The sequence below is a fragment of the Gobio gobio genome (genome assembly GCF_949357685.1).
Source record: "Gobio gobio genome assembly, chromosome: 3".
Classification (NCBI taxonomy): Eukaryota; Metazoa; Chordata; class Actinopteri; order Cypriniformes; family Gobionidae; genus Gobio; species Gobio gobio.
Genome location: NC_137099.1, coordinates 54,309,056 through 54,326,518, shown reverse-complemented (window position 1 = coordinate 54,326,518; position 17,463 = coordinate 54,309,056). Strand labels below are relative to the sequence as shown.

General features: G+C 38.4%; 1 protein-coding gene across 1 annotated transcript in view; it reads left to right on the top strand.

The window, feature by feature from the left end:
- Positions 1–453: 453 nt before the first annotated feature.
- Positions 454–17,463, top strand: part of LOC307124193 (heparan sulfate glucosamine 3-O-sulfotransferase 6) — a gene marked incomplete at both ends in the record, with an annotated part of 25,749 nt that continues 8,739 nt past the window's right edge. The window contains one exon of the mRNA XM_079813240.1: positions 454–941. Coding sequence (XP_079669366.1) covers positions 454–941 — 488 coding nt within the window. The remainder of the gene's footprint in view (positions 942–17,463) is intronic.

Here is a 17,463-nt window from a genome sequence, read left to right as displayed (position 1 = left end):
TACCCGCAAATAAAATAAGCTCTCTAGCTCTCATCGATTTAACTGTACTAGCTACTTAATGGATTTGTAACTGCTTAGGAAACTCATAAAAGTCATTTGAGCAAAAGGGGTGGGACAAAAGGGGCAGGGCGTGGATTCACGCCAAAAACGGGTGGGAGATGAATGGGTAACCCTGGGTCACCCGAAGCTGCTCGACTGCGAGACTACAAGCCAAAGAAGTCATATTTGTCCAACAAAAAGAGCACGACCAGTTAAAATTCGTTATGTTACTTCTCTGGATAAGACGTGATCGCGCAAATATGGTGTGCAGCTGTTGTGGTAATTTTGAGGCGCAGAAAAACAACTGTAAATCTCACTAAATGTATAGTCTTGCAACCAAAAGTTATTATTTTACATTCAATACGGCATGATTCCTCCGTTTAACGTCTTATTTCTTGCGAAGCTAAGACACTCATGGGATGTTGGACAACGAGTTTCGACTTCGGACACCTGAAAGCGCATTCCAAGGTGTCCGTGTTCTTTACCATGATCCTTATATTCACCTATTTATTCTACTGTCTCACTGGATACTGCGATTCCATGCCGAGTCCACTGTACGTGCATCAAAGTGTCAGAAGCAAACTTTTCCCAAAGGAAGGGAAGAAACTCCAGCCGGACGCACACTGGAACGGCTCCATCGTACGCAAGCTCCCCGACCAGGATGCGACAGACGTGGAAGATGAGAAGCGGCAGCGAGGTTTAGGCTATGACACTTACAACAATCTTTCTGTGTCAAACAACTTTGGGACCAAAGAGTTTCCTCAGGCGATTATCATCGGCGTGAAAAAGGGGGGAACGCGCGCGCTTCTGGAGTTCTTGCGCGTTCATCCTGACGTGAGAGCCGTGGGCGCAGAGCCGCACTTCTTTGACAGGTTCTATGAGAAGGGTCTTCAGTGGTACAGGTAGGTCGTCTGTTAATAACTGAATAAAATATTTTGGAAACACTTTACAATAAGGTTTCATTTGTTAACATTAGTTCATGTATTAACTAACATGAACTAACCACGAGCAATACATTTGTTACTGTATTTGTTCATCTTTGTTAACGTTAATTAATAGAAATACAGCTGTTCATGTTAGTTCACAGTGCATTAACTAATGTTACCAAATACAAGTTTTGATTTTAATAATGTATTAGTAAATGTTGAAATTAACATTAACAAAGATTAATAAATGATGTAGAAGTGCAATTCATTATTAGTTCATGTTAACTAATGTAGTGTTATCTAATGAAACCTTATTGCAAAGTGTTATCAATATTTTATACTAGGGCTATGGATTATCAAGACCCCAAAACATGTTCAAATTCAGTGTGCAACTTCATTATGCAGCCATGAAAGATACCACGCGCTTGTTGCACACAATGCAATAGGTTATTCACTGTAAAATCTAATTCGTTAGACTGACTTAAAAAAAGCATGCAAACCGATTGCCTTAAAAAAACAAGTAAAGTGAAATAGGAATAGTAGGTTGTGCTAACAAATGCTTAGTTAGTATAGTTCACTTACACAAGAGTTCTAGTAACTAAAAAAGAACTGTAGAGAGTACTTGATCTTTTACTTTAGATTTACTCTTGACTAGCTGTATACAAATATATTACTATATTGTTACAAATATAGAGGGATTATATCAACCCAATTAAAAGTTTCACAGGTGTTTATGATGTAAGTGTTAGCAATAAAATTGTAAACGATCATTATACGACATAAAGGGAAATATTACAGGTTATTTTTAAAAGGTGAACTTAATTTCTGACTATATCGTTAACTATAGTTAAATATTCAGTCAGAAGCTATAGTTCAACTTTTAAAAGCAACATATTTATTTCTTCTCTTCCTTTGAAACCAAATAACTGTGATTTCTTGCTGCATCGCTGCACCAGAAAGAGAGTTATAATAATATAAATGTTCCAAGTGGCCAACCAAATTGAACACTGATCACCATAATGGTGAGTTTTTTTTTTTTTTTTGGCTTGACAAAATGCCACTCAAACCAATCAATTAATCTTGGGTTTTCTGAGTAAACAAGGAATCGTATGTGAATAGTACAGATTTTTACAATTAAGTTAAGACATTAAGTAAAAAGTGTTAGTTAGAATAACTGTTGGATTTTACAGTGTACCAGGATATAGTGGCATTTTTCTTAAAGAAATATAGCACAAGAAAACTTGTTTGCAGATACTCTGTATACAGATACACTGAATACGGTCACCATGTTTTTGCCACATTTTGTTGATCCTGGCATAACATTCCTGTCTGAAAATTTAGCCCTAACCCTACCCATAACTCATTTCTAAAATCAGAGGGAAATGATCAGTGTATAATACTGCTGTAGAAGGTTGGAAGACTAAACTTGACATAAACTGTAAACTTGCCTCTCGAATCTGATTGGTTTATTAAAATGTTGTTCCAGGAACATGTTGGTGAAATCACGTTCACCTATCTAATACAGTCACCTTTTTACTTTGAGTGTTTTTAACCACTTTACATTGAAGCATCATTGCCACTCCCAGTACCGTTAACTGCAAAACATGGCTTGTTTGTTTATTTATTTACACTCTCCCTTAGTAACTGCATAGCAACGTGCTAACAACCACTCCTAAGGAACCAATGACCTGGCAACCACCCGCCAGTGCTCGAAGTGGGAAACGCTAGAAAGAGTGAGGGCATACGCTACAGATCAAAATACAAAAGTGCAGGTTCACAAATAATAGTCTTATCTGTCTATATAATCACTCCCTATGATTTTGATTCTTGGAGACTGCAATTTTCTTTATCCAAGTTACCCACTTAAAATTTTAAGAGGGGTAATTAAGTGAGACACCAGATGTTTTATCTCACAGTAGCCCAATTTTATAACAGACATTGCAATTTATGAAGACTGAAATGCATATCTGAGGCACATAAAGTTTATGCAGCCCTCGTGGTAAAGTCTTCCAGCAGAGCTCATTGGTTTAATTAACTCCTCAAAAGAGTTTACACACTTTGGCTCTCTTTGAAAACTGCTCCGTCGTGCAGTTATATATGTCTGCACGATCAGCAATTGATTCGTCCTCTCTATTTGAATGCCACTTGGTTCATTAATATCATCTGTCAATAACCTGCCCGGTTTAGAGCCATGTCTCATCGGCAGGACATTCAGCCCTCTGCCAATATAATGTCTGTGGATTGACTACCTCTCTCTCTCTCTCTCGCTCTCTCTCATCGCATCCAATTTAAAATCAGACGAATGAAAAGCCTGTCATTATTTACTTGCGTTCCAACCTCGTATGCTGTTATTCTTTCAGAGAACCTATGTGGGTTTGGGATGACACGAGGGTTAGTAAATGATGACAGAGTTTTTATTAAGGAGTAAAATATTCCCTTAATAATCATGGACATGGACCGTTATGATGCATTCCCTCTCTGCTGAAGACAGCTAGCTCGAGGAGCGACTATTAGGCTTAGTTCGATGATTTCTCTCTCTTTCACGCACTTGCACACACATTTGTTCCAGCATGTGCTGACAGCCTTGTGTAAACAAACTAGCCATGTACAGTGTTTTTGTAACATATAATTCAATATCAGCCTTGTCAACACCACTGGTATTCAGTGTGTGTGCAGATGTGTAATGACAGCTGAGCTATTGTGCATGCCAGCTGGAAGCCCCACATGGAAGAGCTTTGTCACATGGCCACTGTGTGTGTGTGTGTGTGTGTGTGTGTGTGTGTGTGTGTGTGTGTGTGTGTGTGTGTGTGTGTGTGTGTGTGTGTGTGTGTGTGTGTGTGTGTGTGTGTGTGTGTGTGTGTGTGTGTGTGTGTGTGTGTGTGTGTGTGTGTGTGTGTGTGTGTGTGTGTGTGTGTGTGTTTGTGTGTGAGAGAGAGAGCATACAAGCTTTGAAAGTGACCAGGTGCTTGTATACTTTGCTCATTAAAAGGTCATGACTGTTGCCCATGTGAAATATTGCACGTTGTACAAATGATTGCTACATTATATCCTATGAATATTGTATACATTATATACAGGTGTTTAATCAAACATGTTATTTGATTGAAAATTTGAAAATGATTTATTTTATCATGTTATTTTAATTTACTTTGTTAATAGTATTATTAATTATTATAAGTAACACGTAAAGTATAATCAATTATAAAAATGAACAATATTAATTCATTTTAGGATTGCATAATTTAATAAAGAATTGTAATCTAGTTTTATTGACTGAAGATCATAAAAATCTTCTGAAAGCTATTTCTATCAATTTTTTTTTCTAATGAATTGCTAATATGTTCTGATTAACATGTCCATGAATTACATGTTCTTTAATTGTGTTCATTAATCCATAACCGTTCTTCCTCCCCCATCAGGCTCTGGTAGCACCTTTTCATGTCTCCATAAATCACAATGTGGAGTAAAAGTCACCTCCCAATCAATGATGAATGCAGACGTGCAGATTATTGATTCTTCCTTAACCAACTTTATTGCACTTAGGCATAGAGACAGTTAGTTAACCTGTGCATATTCAATCTTGCTGACAAACGGCTGCTGCCTTTTCAGCTCTTGAGATTCTTTATGATGCTCCAAGGTGCTTGGCTATAACGGTTTATGCTTTAAGACCCGTGTTTTAAGAGAATACTCTTTTTGTGATCGGTTTATCTTCTTGTTGTCTTGTGAGTGCTGCTTAACAGAAGGCTCTTAGAAATATTTATCTGAAGTTGATCCCGAAAACAGACAAAGTAGCTTTCAGAGTAAGTGTTGGCATTATACTTATGTTAAAGGTATTCATATATCATTTAAAATATTTAATCTATATTTAAACTTTTTTTTTTCTTTTTTTTATATATATATATAAACAGTATATACACCAATCAGGCATAGCACTGATTATCTCTTCATCACGGCTCCTGTTAGTGGGTGGGATATATTAGGCAGCAAGTGAACATTTTGTCCTCAGAGTTGATGTGTTAGAAGCAGGAAAAATGGGCAAGCGTAAGGATTTGAGAGAGTTTGACAAGGGCCAAATTGTGATGGCTAGACGACTGGGTCAGAGCATCTCCAAAACTGCAGCTCTTGTGGGGTGTTCCCGGTCTGCAGTGGTCAGTCTCTATCAAAAGTGCTCCAAGGAAGGAACAGTGGAGAACCGGTGACAGGCTCATGGGCGGCCAAGACTCATTGATGCATGTGGGGAGTGAAGGCTGGCCCGTGTGGTCCCATCAAACAGACGAGCTACTGGAGCTCAAATTGCTCAAGAAGTTAATGCTGGTTCTGATAGAAAGGTGTCAGAATACACAGAGTATCGCAGTTTGTTGTGTATGGGGCGGCATAGCCACAGATCAGTCAGGGTGCCCATGCTGACCCCTGTCCACCGCCGAAAGCACTAAAAGTGGCACGTGAGCATCAGAACTGGACCAAGGAGCAATGGAAGAAGGTGGCCTGGTCTGATGAATCACCAGGTGCATGTGTGTCGCTTACCTGGGGAACACATGGCACCAGGTGCACTATGGGAAGAAGGCAAGCCGGCGGAGGCAGTGATGCTTTGGGCAATGTTCTGCTGGGAAACCTTGGGTCCTGCCATCCATGTGGATGTTACTTTGACACATACCACTTACCTAAGCATTGTTGCAGACCATGAACACCCTTTCATGGAAACGGTATTCCCTGGTGGCTGTGGCTCTTTCAGCAGATAATGTGCCGCCACAAAGCAAAAATGGTTCAGGAATGGTTTGAGGAGCACAACAACGAGTTTGTGGTGTTGACTTGGCCTCCTGTGCTGAACAAACAAGTCCGATCCATGGAGTCCCCACCTCGCAACTTACTTACAGGAGAGCAAGAAATAACACAATATAAATTATATAATAGTATTTAAAATATAAAATATTATTCATATATATATATATATATATATATATGTGTACTAATATGTACTAATTTCTATTATTTAATAGATAGAAAGATTTGTTTATTTATTTAATTTGTCATAGAAATAATTTACAGGACAAATGGCTTAAAATAACAGTTGATATTTAGGCAGAATTCCAACAAATTGCCTTAGAAAAGCATTAGCACTCAATCCATTCCACGCAAAAGCTCGTTTTTCTTCAGTTAATCTGTCCCTGATGTTAATGAATACATTTACATTTTGCATTACACATTCAATTCAGATATTAAAGCCATACATTACATGATGTCAGAGAGCCGATTTGACAGGCTTGATTTCCCACATGACCCGGGTCTCTAACATTAAACTAGCCATTGATTGATCAAGGCTGAGGGTAGTGGTGTGGAAACCATCACGGCACACATCAGCGCTGCAGTACAGAGATAGATGTGTTATCTATATCCTCAGAGTCAGATCGCACAGCCTCGTAATGAAGAATAAGAGTCGGGTCAGTTTGGGAGGAAGCAACTGATGAAAACGATCATGTGCTAAAACTATTTGTTGCACCAAATACAGAATCTCTGGTAACACTTTACAATACGGGTGCGCTAATATGCATTAATTCGTGCTTAACTAATGCACAGATAATCATGAGTTAAAGGGATAGTTCACCCAAAAAAAAATTCTGTCATCATTTACTCACCCTCAAGTTGTTCCAAACCTGCATGAGTTTCTTTTGTTCTCTTGTGTTCTGCTGAACACAAAAGAAGATATTTTGAAGAATGTTTGAAACTAAGCAGATAGAGCAACCATTGACTACCATAGTAGGGAGAAAAACACTATGGTAGTCAATGGTTGCTCTCTCTGCTTGGTTACAAACATACTTCAAAATATCTTCTTTTGTGTTCAGCAGAACAAAGAAACTCATACAGGTTTGGAACAACTTGAGAGTGAGTAAATGGTGGCAGAATTTTCATTTTTGGGTGAACTATCCCTTTAATGTATGACTCATGAAGAACTAAACCATTTTATTAATGATTATTTATTTAAAAAAAATTGCAATATCGTTATGCTATGACTTTACTTGTTGAGGCACATGACTATTAACTAATTGTTAAGTAATATGCCATTGTAGTTATGGCTTTTGAATTAATTTTGAATAAGTTAATAGTCATGTGCCTCAACAAGTAAAGTCATAACATAAGCAAATCGTTAGCTAATGATTAATTAAAGCAGACAACTGAAAGTTGAAATGCATGGATTTACATATGAATTTACACTATTAGTCATGGGCGTAGATTACGCGGGGGACGGGGGGGACATGTCCCCCGCACTTTTAATAAAACGTACATTCGTCCCCCGCGCTTTACCGAGTCTCGCCGGTCCAAGTCGACCCGCTCCGTGGGGGATTCGAACCGGCGTCTAGTCGCACCGCTCTTACTGGCCTACGTCTGTTATACGGGCAAGTTTGTTTAGAAGCCAATGTGAATAAATCTAGATTTAAATTCAAAGACACAAAATAAAATATACATGACCTGTCATTTTATTCGTATCCAAAAACAAGGCGATCTGAACACCATGGAGTGCTAACAACACTCTCGTGCAACACTCTAATTCATACTCGAAGCCAGAGGGCGCCCTCTCACAGAAAGTCCAAAACGGATTCGTAGAAGTAATCGCGTTCCAAAGGCATTCACAGCGCTGAACCAGCAGCTGAATAAAAATACTTATGACTGATGAAACGCGACGACAAACACATGATTTCGACAATATATGGTTCATGTGTGTTTTTCAAGCCATCTCAAGGTATTTATTGACAATAAAGTATATGAATAATGCAGTGCTAACTGACATCCTGTTTAATGTTTAGTATCTTCTGCTCACCAAGGCTGCATTTATTATATAAAACAGCTGTTTACTATATTAATATATAGTAAACTTGTGATTTATTCCTGAGATCAAAGCTGAATTTTCAGCATCATTACACCAGTCTTCGGTGTCATATCGATTATAATATGAGGATTTGCTGCTCAAGAAACATTTACGATTATTATCAATGTTGAAAACAGTTGTGCTGCTTAAAAATTTTTGTGGAAACCATGATGCATTTTATTTTATAGGATTCTTTGATGAATAGAAAGTTAAATGAACAGAATTTATTTGCATTAAAATAAATAAAGCACTTATTAAATAGAAATCTTTATTTATATTATAAATGTCACTTGTGATCAATTTAATGCATGTTTATAGGGTTAGTTCACCCAAAAATGAAAATTCTGTCATTAATTACTCACCCTCATGTCGTTCGACACCCGTAAGACCTCCGTTCATCTTCGGAACACAAATGAAGATATTTTAGTTGAAAGCTGATGCTGAGAAAGGCTTCAGATAGGCCTCCATTGGCATTCAGTACATTTACACTCCCAAGACGCATAAAAGGCACTTATAACGTTGTTACAAAGTCCATCTCACCACAGTGACTCTACAATAATTTTACGATGCGACGACAATAGTTTTTGTGCGCAAAAAAAAATCTAAATAACACCTTTATCCAACTTGTTCTTGTCTTCCGTGTGTGCCTCCACGACGCATGCGCGAGAATATGATGCAGATCCGGCGTTCGGACACATGACCCAGAAGCGATTTGTTTACAAGCAGAGTAAGACGCGCGTATCTAAGCTTTTGAATTCTACATTGATCGTGCTTTAGGTCTCGGCGTAGTGCTCAAAATCGGACTAAAGTGTGCATTTCATGGATTCCCGAACGCTGGCGCTACGTCATATTCTCGCGCATGCGTCGTGGAGGCACACACGGAAGACAAGAACAAGTTGGATAAAGGTGTTATTTTGATTTTTTTTGCGCACAAAAACTATTGTCGTCGCATCGTAAAATTATTGTAGAGTCACTGTGGTGAGATGGACTTTGTAACGACGTTTTAAGTGCCTTTTATGGGTCTTGGGAGTATTAATGTACTGAATGCCAATGGAGGCCTAACTGAAGCCTTTCTCAGCCATCAGCTTTCAACTAAAATATCTTCATTTGTGTTCTGAAGATGAACGGAGGTCTTACAGGTCTCAAATGACATGAGGGTGAGTAATTAATGACAGAATTTTCATTTTTGGGTGAACTAACCCTTTAATGAATAAAAGTATTAATTTCTCTCTTTTTTAATCTTACCACAAAAGTTTGAATAGTATCATGGTTTCCACAAAAATGAAGCAGCACAACTGTTTTCATCATTGATAATAATCATAAATGTTTCTTGAGCAGCAAATCAGCATATTAGAATGATTCTGAAGGATCATGTGACACTGAAGACTGTAATGATGTAATGATGATAAATTCAGCTTTGATCACAGGAATAAATTACTTAATTTCTTTTTACTAAATATTCACATAGATAACAGCTGCTTTACATTGGCATAATATTTCACTGTATTACTTTTTTACTGCATTTTTTATTAAATAAATGCAGCCTTGGTGAGCAGAATTCTTCTTTCAAAAACATTGAACAATTGTAATTTTTAAACTTTTCTAAACTGCCTTGTTCAGTGATATTTTTTTAACATTGCATAAAATCCATGGGTACTTAATGCACAAGTGTTTGTAGTGCATAAACCAATCATAAAATTGGCATAAAATATAGGGGAAAATATTATACATATTAGTGGTTATTGTTCAGCAGTGTATTTGATATCTTACTGAATTAAAAGTAAGAGATCAATTAAATCTGTCAATTAGACAGAGGTCAGAAAAAAACAGGTATTATACCTGACATTTCTGTCCCCCTCACTTCTGAAAAGACGTTTACGCCCCTGCTATTAGTTAAAGGGTTAGTTCACCCAAAAATGAAAATTCTGTCATTAATTACTTACCCTCATGTCGTTCGACACCCGTAAGACCTCCGTTCATCTTCAGAACACAAATGAAGATATTTGAGTTGAAATCTGATGGCTCTGAAAGTCCTCCATTGGCACAATGCACGGTTCACTCTCAAGACCCTTAAAAGGTACTAAAGACGTCGTTACAAAGTCCATCTCACTACAGTGGTTCTACAATAACTTTATGAATCGGCGAGAATAGTTTTTGTGCGCAAAAAAAACATAAATAACGACTTACATAGTGATGACGATTTCAAAACACGGCCTCATGAAGCTTCGAAGCGTTATGAATCAGTGAGTCGAATCATGATTCGGATCGCGTGTCAAACCGCCAAACTGCTGAAATTTGGCGATTCAAACTGCTGATTCGACTCACTGATTCATAACGCTTCGAAGCTTCATGAAGCCGTGTTTTGAAATCGTCATCACTATGTAAGTCGTTATTTAGGGTTTTTTGCTCACAAAAACTATTCTCGCCGATTCATAAAGTTATTGTAGAACCACTGTAGTGAGATGGACTTTGTAACGACATCTTTAGTACCTTTTGGGTCTTGAGAGTGTAAAGTGCATTGAGCCAATGGAGGCCTTTCAGAGCCATCAGATTTCAACTAAAATATCTTCATTTGTGTTCCGAAGATGAACGGAGGTCTTACGGGTGTCGAACGACATGAGGGGAAGTAATTAATGACAGAATTTTCATTTTTGGGTGAACTAACCCTTTAATATAATGTTATCAGGGAATTAATACAATATGACACATTTAACTAATAACAATTTAATGATTACTTAATCGATTAATCATATAGAACCTTCATTAGTTGCTGATAAATGGTTTAGTTCTTCATGAGTCATACATTAACTCATGATTATCTGTGCATCAGTTAAGCATGATTAATGCCTTTTAGTGCACCCGTATTTGTAAAGTTTTACCGAATCTCTCGCTAATAATGAAAGTAGATCTGTTTATATGTGGCAATAAACAATCTTAATAGATCTCAGATAGATATAAAAAGAAATTGCATTGGAATGGAGGCCTAGACTCTTAAAAATAAAGGCTCTTCATTGGCATCGGTGGTTACGTGAATCCATGGGATCTTTCCTTATTTATAGTGTAAAAAGGTTCTTCTGATTATGCAAATGTTCTTCACACTAAAAAAAAAAATTGTTATTTCAAGAACGGTTCACTGAAAGGTTCTTATGGTATTCCTGGGAAAAGCCCCTTTTGGAACCTTTATTTTTAAGTGTAGTTTCATTAACTAAGTAATTTGATAATCACAGGAAAAGATTCTGTAAGCAATTTCAGCTGCTTTGTAAACTTCCGCTATTTTGCTCATTTCATCCTCTCTTCTAAACCTCGCCCTCCGAATGTATTTAAACCAATCCTGTCAGCAAATCTGAATATGCAAAATCATGACTGGCAGAGAGGGGTTCTGATTGGCTAGCTTAATCGACTAGTAATTTAACCATTGATAGCACTTGTTGTTTTTGGCAACTTTCTTTCATGGACACACCTGGCTGTGTTGTAAGTCTGTGAGAAACGTGTTTAGCTTTGCGTTGCCATTTTTATTTTTTTATGATGTGGTTAGCAGAATAATAATTTCCGAAGAAACAACTTGAAGGTATTCAGTGGGTAAATTACAGTCTAGGCCAAGAGAAAGAAAGCTTTGGCTTGTCCAAAGTTGTTCACCAGCCCACAATGGCATAGATAGTTGTTTTTGATGCATGGCTTCTCAACAGAAATGCCTAGTCTTCTACTGCTGAAATGCTATAGAAAAAAGCCCAGCCTGTTCCTGTTGAATACTTCCAACAATAAAAGTATATTAATCAGGGAAAAAAAGTGTCTGAAGACACTAATCCAACTAGAACCTCCCGATTCTGCAGCTGCAGTAAGTGTTTCTTCTGCTCAAAGTCCTGCGACCGACTGTTAAAGCTGCACATACGGTGGGCCGTTCACCAAGCCAGGGATGTGGTTTCCTCTAGGCCGGTCTTAAAGGTTCATTATGCTGCTACACACCATATTGAGTCACTTAAAATTCTGTGTGGTGCATATTTGAACAGATTTCCATTGTACGATCTGTTTTTACTTTTATATTCCTTCGTGTGTGCATTGTAACTTCTATAGGAGCTACAGAGACGCTATCTGGTCAAATTTACAAGGGTTTTATAAATGTAATTCTGCTCTTTGGCTTCAGATCAGTCAGCAATTACACATTTGTCAGAGAAACAGCATTCACTGCACACACCACCATAACATATAGTTCATTGAATATCCACTGTGCCAGATCTTTTTTCCCAGGGTCCTCCTGCCAAATTTATACTGTGAATTTATGTCAGGCGTTTCTGGGCATTTAGCAATGTCCTGATACTGGACGATTTCCAGAAACTGTGACACATCCTGAATCTCAGATGCATTAAGGGTACAGTACTTTAATTGTTATGGCTTTATTTTAAGTTTAATCTTCTGTTTAAACCTTGTGCATATGATGCAATGCTGAATGTAAATTTTACATTGATTGATTCCTATCAGTCCAATCAGAATAATCGGTTTTTTTTATACCAGCAATACTGTATGTACCATTTGCGATCAGATTTCCAAAAGCTATTGCCAGTTTTGCTGCCCACCAGTAACATTAGATCCTCCAGCATTAGGAACGGCCATTACCAGAACAATCACTCTGACCACCAGTGATCTGGAGCCGAGGGCTTCTTCCTCCTTGATCCTTAACACAACATCAAACACTGAATATCTCAAAATTTCAGCCAGTCTGATTAGATAATGAGGAGCTTCACTAGCAGATTTAAAAAGCAGGAAGAAAAGGAACCACATCCTGCCAGGGCTATAAGAGACTAACCAGGAGGATGTAGGTGGATTTGCCGTTCAGTGTTTTGATGTTTTAGAAATATAAAACGAGTGTATTTGTGTTTTAATTGCAATATAATTAGATATCATCCTTTAAATTGTGTGTGTGTGTGTGTGTGTGTGTGTGTGTGTGTGTGTGTGTGTGTGTGTGTGTGTGTGTGTGTGTGTGTGTGTGTGTGTGTGTGTGTGTGTGTGTGTGTGTGTGTGTGTGTGTGTGTGTGTGTGTGTGTGTGTGTGTGTGTGTGTGTGTGTACACTATATTGCCAAAAGTATTGGGACACCCCTCAAAATAACTGAATTCAGGTGTTCCAATCACTTCCATGGCCACAGGTGTATAAAATCAAGCACTAGGCATGCAGACGCTTCTACAGACATTTGTGAAAGAATGGGTGAGGGTGGTATTATAACAAAGTTTAAGCAATTGGGAACAACAGCAACTCAGCCACGAAGTGGTAGGCCACGTAAAATCAAAATAAAAAAGAGGGGTCAGCGCATGCTGAGGCTCACAGTGCACAGAAGTCGCCAACTTTCTGCAGAGTCAACAGCTACAGATCTCCAAACTTCAGATTAGCTCAAGAACAGTGTGTAGAGCTTCATGGAATGGGTTTCCATGGCTGAGCAGCTCATCCAAGCCTTACATCACCAAGTGCAATGCAAAGCGTCAGATGCAGTGGGGTAAAGCACGCCGCCCCTGGACTCTAGAGCGGAGGAGACGTGTTCTCTGGAGTGACCAATCACGCTTCTCTGTCTGACAATCTGATGGACGAGTCTGGGTTTGGCAGTTGCCAGGAGAACGGTACTTGCCTGACTGCATTGAGTCAAGTGTAAAGTTTGGTGGAGGGGGGATTATGGTGTGCAGTTGTTTTTCAGGGGTTGGGCTTGGCCCCTTAGTTCCAGTGAAAGGAACTCTTAATGCTTCAGCATACCAAGACATTTTGGACAATTTCATGCTCTCAACTTTGTGGGAACAGTTTGGGGACGGCCCCTTCCTGTCCCAACATGACTGCGCACCAGTGCACAAAGCGTCGCTCCATAAAGACATGGATGAGCGAGTTTGGTGTGGAGGAACTTGACTGGCCTGCACAGAGTCCTGACCTCAACCCGATAGAACACATTTGGGATGAATTAGAGCGGAGACTGAGAGCCAGGCCTTCTCGTCCAACATCAGTGCCTGACCTCACAAATGCACTTCTAGAAGAATGGTCAAAAGTTCCCATAAACACACTCCTAAACCTTGTGGAAAGCCTTCCCAGAAGAGTTGAAGCTGTTATAGCAGCAAAGGGTGAGCCAACTCCATATTAAACCCTACGGATTAAGAATGGGAAGTCATTAAAGAAAGTTAATGTGCATGTAAAGGCAGGCGTCCCACAACTTTTGGCAATATAGTGTGTGTGTATATATATATATATATATATATATATATTCAAATGATTATATTTACTTAAAATGATACCCTGCTTACCTTTAGTTATAACTTTTAATTAATATAATATACCCATACATACATACAGACCCAAGGACAGTTAAGGATACTCTCAACAACTCTCAACAACTCTCTAGATGCAACTAGCTGATAAGGTTTAATCGATCAATAGATGGAATTTAAGAAGCGGAAGTTAGCAGTGTTTAAATACAGCTGTAGTTGTCTTCTTCTGCTATTGTGCCTTCGTCTCATCTGGGTGTGGTCATCCTGCTGCTGCTTCACAGATAAACCCACGCAAACACTCGCTCACAGCAGCAACACTGATTTTCCCACATGATAGGAAGGGCAATTAGTTTCTCTCTCTCTCACACACACACACAAACACACACACACGTCTGTAATCCCTGAACATTCTGATTTGCCGCTAGTCTGTTTCCTGTTAATGCGGGACCTCCCTCTCTCTTTCGAGGATGTGAGCATTTTTCCTTTGACCTGTGGCTTTCCTGCTATGCCACACATGCAGAGTTAAAACCTGATGTTTCAGAGTCCGCTGAATGTTTCTAAAATTACAAAGTTGTTGATCTTTTTTGACTCATTTAAGTACCAGTTTTTTTTCCAGATGCAGCATTCGTTTGTAGAAAAGCTTCGATCATTTGCTCTTGAGTTCATATTAAAACCTTTGTCAATTGTGACACAGAATGTCTGACACGTGAGATCACTAGGATCTCAGGAGATAAAACTGAGAAGTCTCTATTTAATCTAATTGATGTCCAAAAGAAACAATTGAGACATTGAAGAGGACTCCTCTGTGATTTTTCTTCCCTAAGGGTGTGTTTTGTCTCTTGCTTTCTGTCCGATGGCATGTTTTAGCAGTTTTATGGTGCTTTACTTGTTATTTCCAGCTGACATTTAATTGCTTCCCACAGTTTCTAGAAGCTCCCATTTGCTCTGTAATGACAAGCCTGTGTCCTCAATGCGTCCTCAATAAGAAGGTCCTGCCGTCCTGAGTGCTGTGTCTACATACAACCTGTTTTTAAGGGTTTGTTGTGGCATTCAAACAGAGTCTCGAGAGTGTGGGACTATTTCTTGTCATGTGTAGTGGTTTCTGCATATTATAAGTCACATTGCAGTATAAGTCATTGTAAACATTTATTTCTAGTATTCCTGATTCATACTAAATAATAAAAAATAATAATAATAAAAAAAAAAAAAAGCTTTTATCCCCAATTAAAATCTAGTTTCAGGATGACACAGTTGTACTAAATAAAAGTAGGTTAATGTTTTTTTCAGATTTTTAATTGTATGATTTTATGATTGTACTATATTTTAGTTTTGATGATGTTTTTTATTTAATATTTTTAGGGGATTTGATGGTACTATAATATATAATACTATAATATACTATACTATATACTATAATATCTGTCCATCTATCCGTCCATCTATCCGTCTAACCATCTGTCCATCTATCCGTCTATTTTTCCATTTATCTATCTATCCATCCATCTATCCGTCTATCCTTCCATCTATCTATCTGTCCATCAATCCATCCATCCATCTACCTATCTGTCTGTCCATCTATCCGTCTATCTTTCCATTTATCTATCCATCCATCTATCCATCTGTCCATATATCCGTCTATCCATCTGTCTATCTATCCATCTGTCCGTCTGTCCATCTATCCATCTGTCCATATATCTGTCTATCCATCGGTCCATGTATCCGTCTATCCATCTGTCCATCTATCCGTCCATCTATTCGTCTATCCATCTGTCCATCTATCCGTCCATCTATCTGTCCATCTATCCGTCCATCTATTCGTCTATCCATCTGTCCATCTATCCATCCATCTATCCATCTATCTTTCCATTTATCTATCTATCCATCCATCTATCCATCTATCCATCTATCCATCTGTCCGTCCATCCATCCGTCCATCCATCCATCTACCCATCTGTCTGTCTGTCTATCTATCCATCTATCTTTCCATTTATCTATCCATCTGTCCATCTATCTGTCTATCCATCTGTCCATCTATCCATCTGTCCATCTATCCGTCTATCCATCTGTCTGTCTATCCATCTGTCTGTCTATCCATCTGTCCATCTATCCGTCTATCCATCTGTCCATCTATGTCCATCTATCCATTTGTCCTACTATCCAGCTGTCCATCTATCCGTCTATCTTTCCATTTATCTATCTATCCATCCATCTAACCGTTTATCCATCTGTCCATCTATCCATCTATCCGTCCATCCATCCATCTGTCCGTCTATCCATCTGTCCATCTATGTCCATCTATCCATTTGTCCTACTATCCATCTGTCCATCTATCCGTCTATCTTTCCATTTATCTATCTATCCATCCATCTAACCATCTATCCATCTGTCCATCTATCCGTCTATCTGTCCATCTATCCGTCTATCCGTCTATCCGTCCATCCATCTACCCATCTGTCTATCCATCTATCCGTCCGTCTATCCATCTGTCGTCTATCCATCCATCTATCTGTCCATCCATCTACCCATCTGTCTATCCATCTATCCGTCCGTCTATCCATCTGTCCATCTATCCATCTGTCCGTCTATCCATCTGTCTGTCCATCCGTCTGTCCGTCCGTTCGTAATGTTTTGGAGCACAGACTTAAGTTTGAGGCGTCTTTTTAAAGATGAAATTGGCAGATTATTGCAGAAGTGAAACTTAAAAAAAGTTAACTTATAAAAAAAACTATTTATTGTTATGTATTTTTTTTTTTTTTGTATATGAAATATATATATTGTCCAAAACACGTTTTACTCTAAAACTGTGAGGAAATCAAAGCCTAAACAACATCCAGATTTGAAGTTGACATCTCAAAAAATGAGCTTTCATTACAGTTTTTCTCTGTCGCTTTGGTACATTTCTCGAATCATCCTCGACATTTGCAAAATATTAAGTGCATTTCTCAAAACAATTCGTACAAATAGCAAAACACCATGGATAACCTGCAAAAGCCAGTCTCTTGCTCAAAATCCTCAGTTCATCTCTCAAAAGTAAATATTTGTGTCAATGAACATGTCAGTGCCATCAGAATGACAAGTCCTTGTGTCATTGTGTACGGATAAGACAGTCAAATTGCTTAGTCATGTTGTCAATATAACCGTGTACTCTGGAGGGATGTTCTGATGTAAATATGGCTAAAGTTTTGATGACAATTATTGTAAATTATAGGTTACACCTTAGTGTATGTGTGAGTTTGATTGCAAGAGACTGGACAAGATTCACATTTACGCTTTTACTGTTTGTACTGTAATTTGTTGACAGACCATGTCATTGCGATACAGAAAGGAAAAGACAGCACTGTATAGCACAAAGAAAAAAAAGAAAAAAAAGAAAAGTAGAAATGTGAACGTCTAATGGAAAT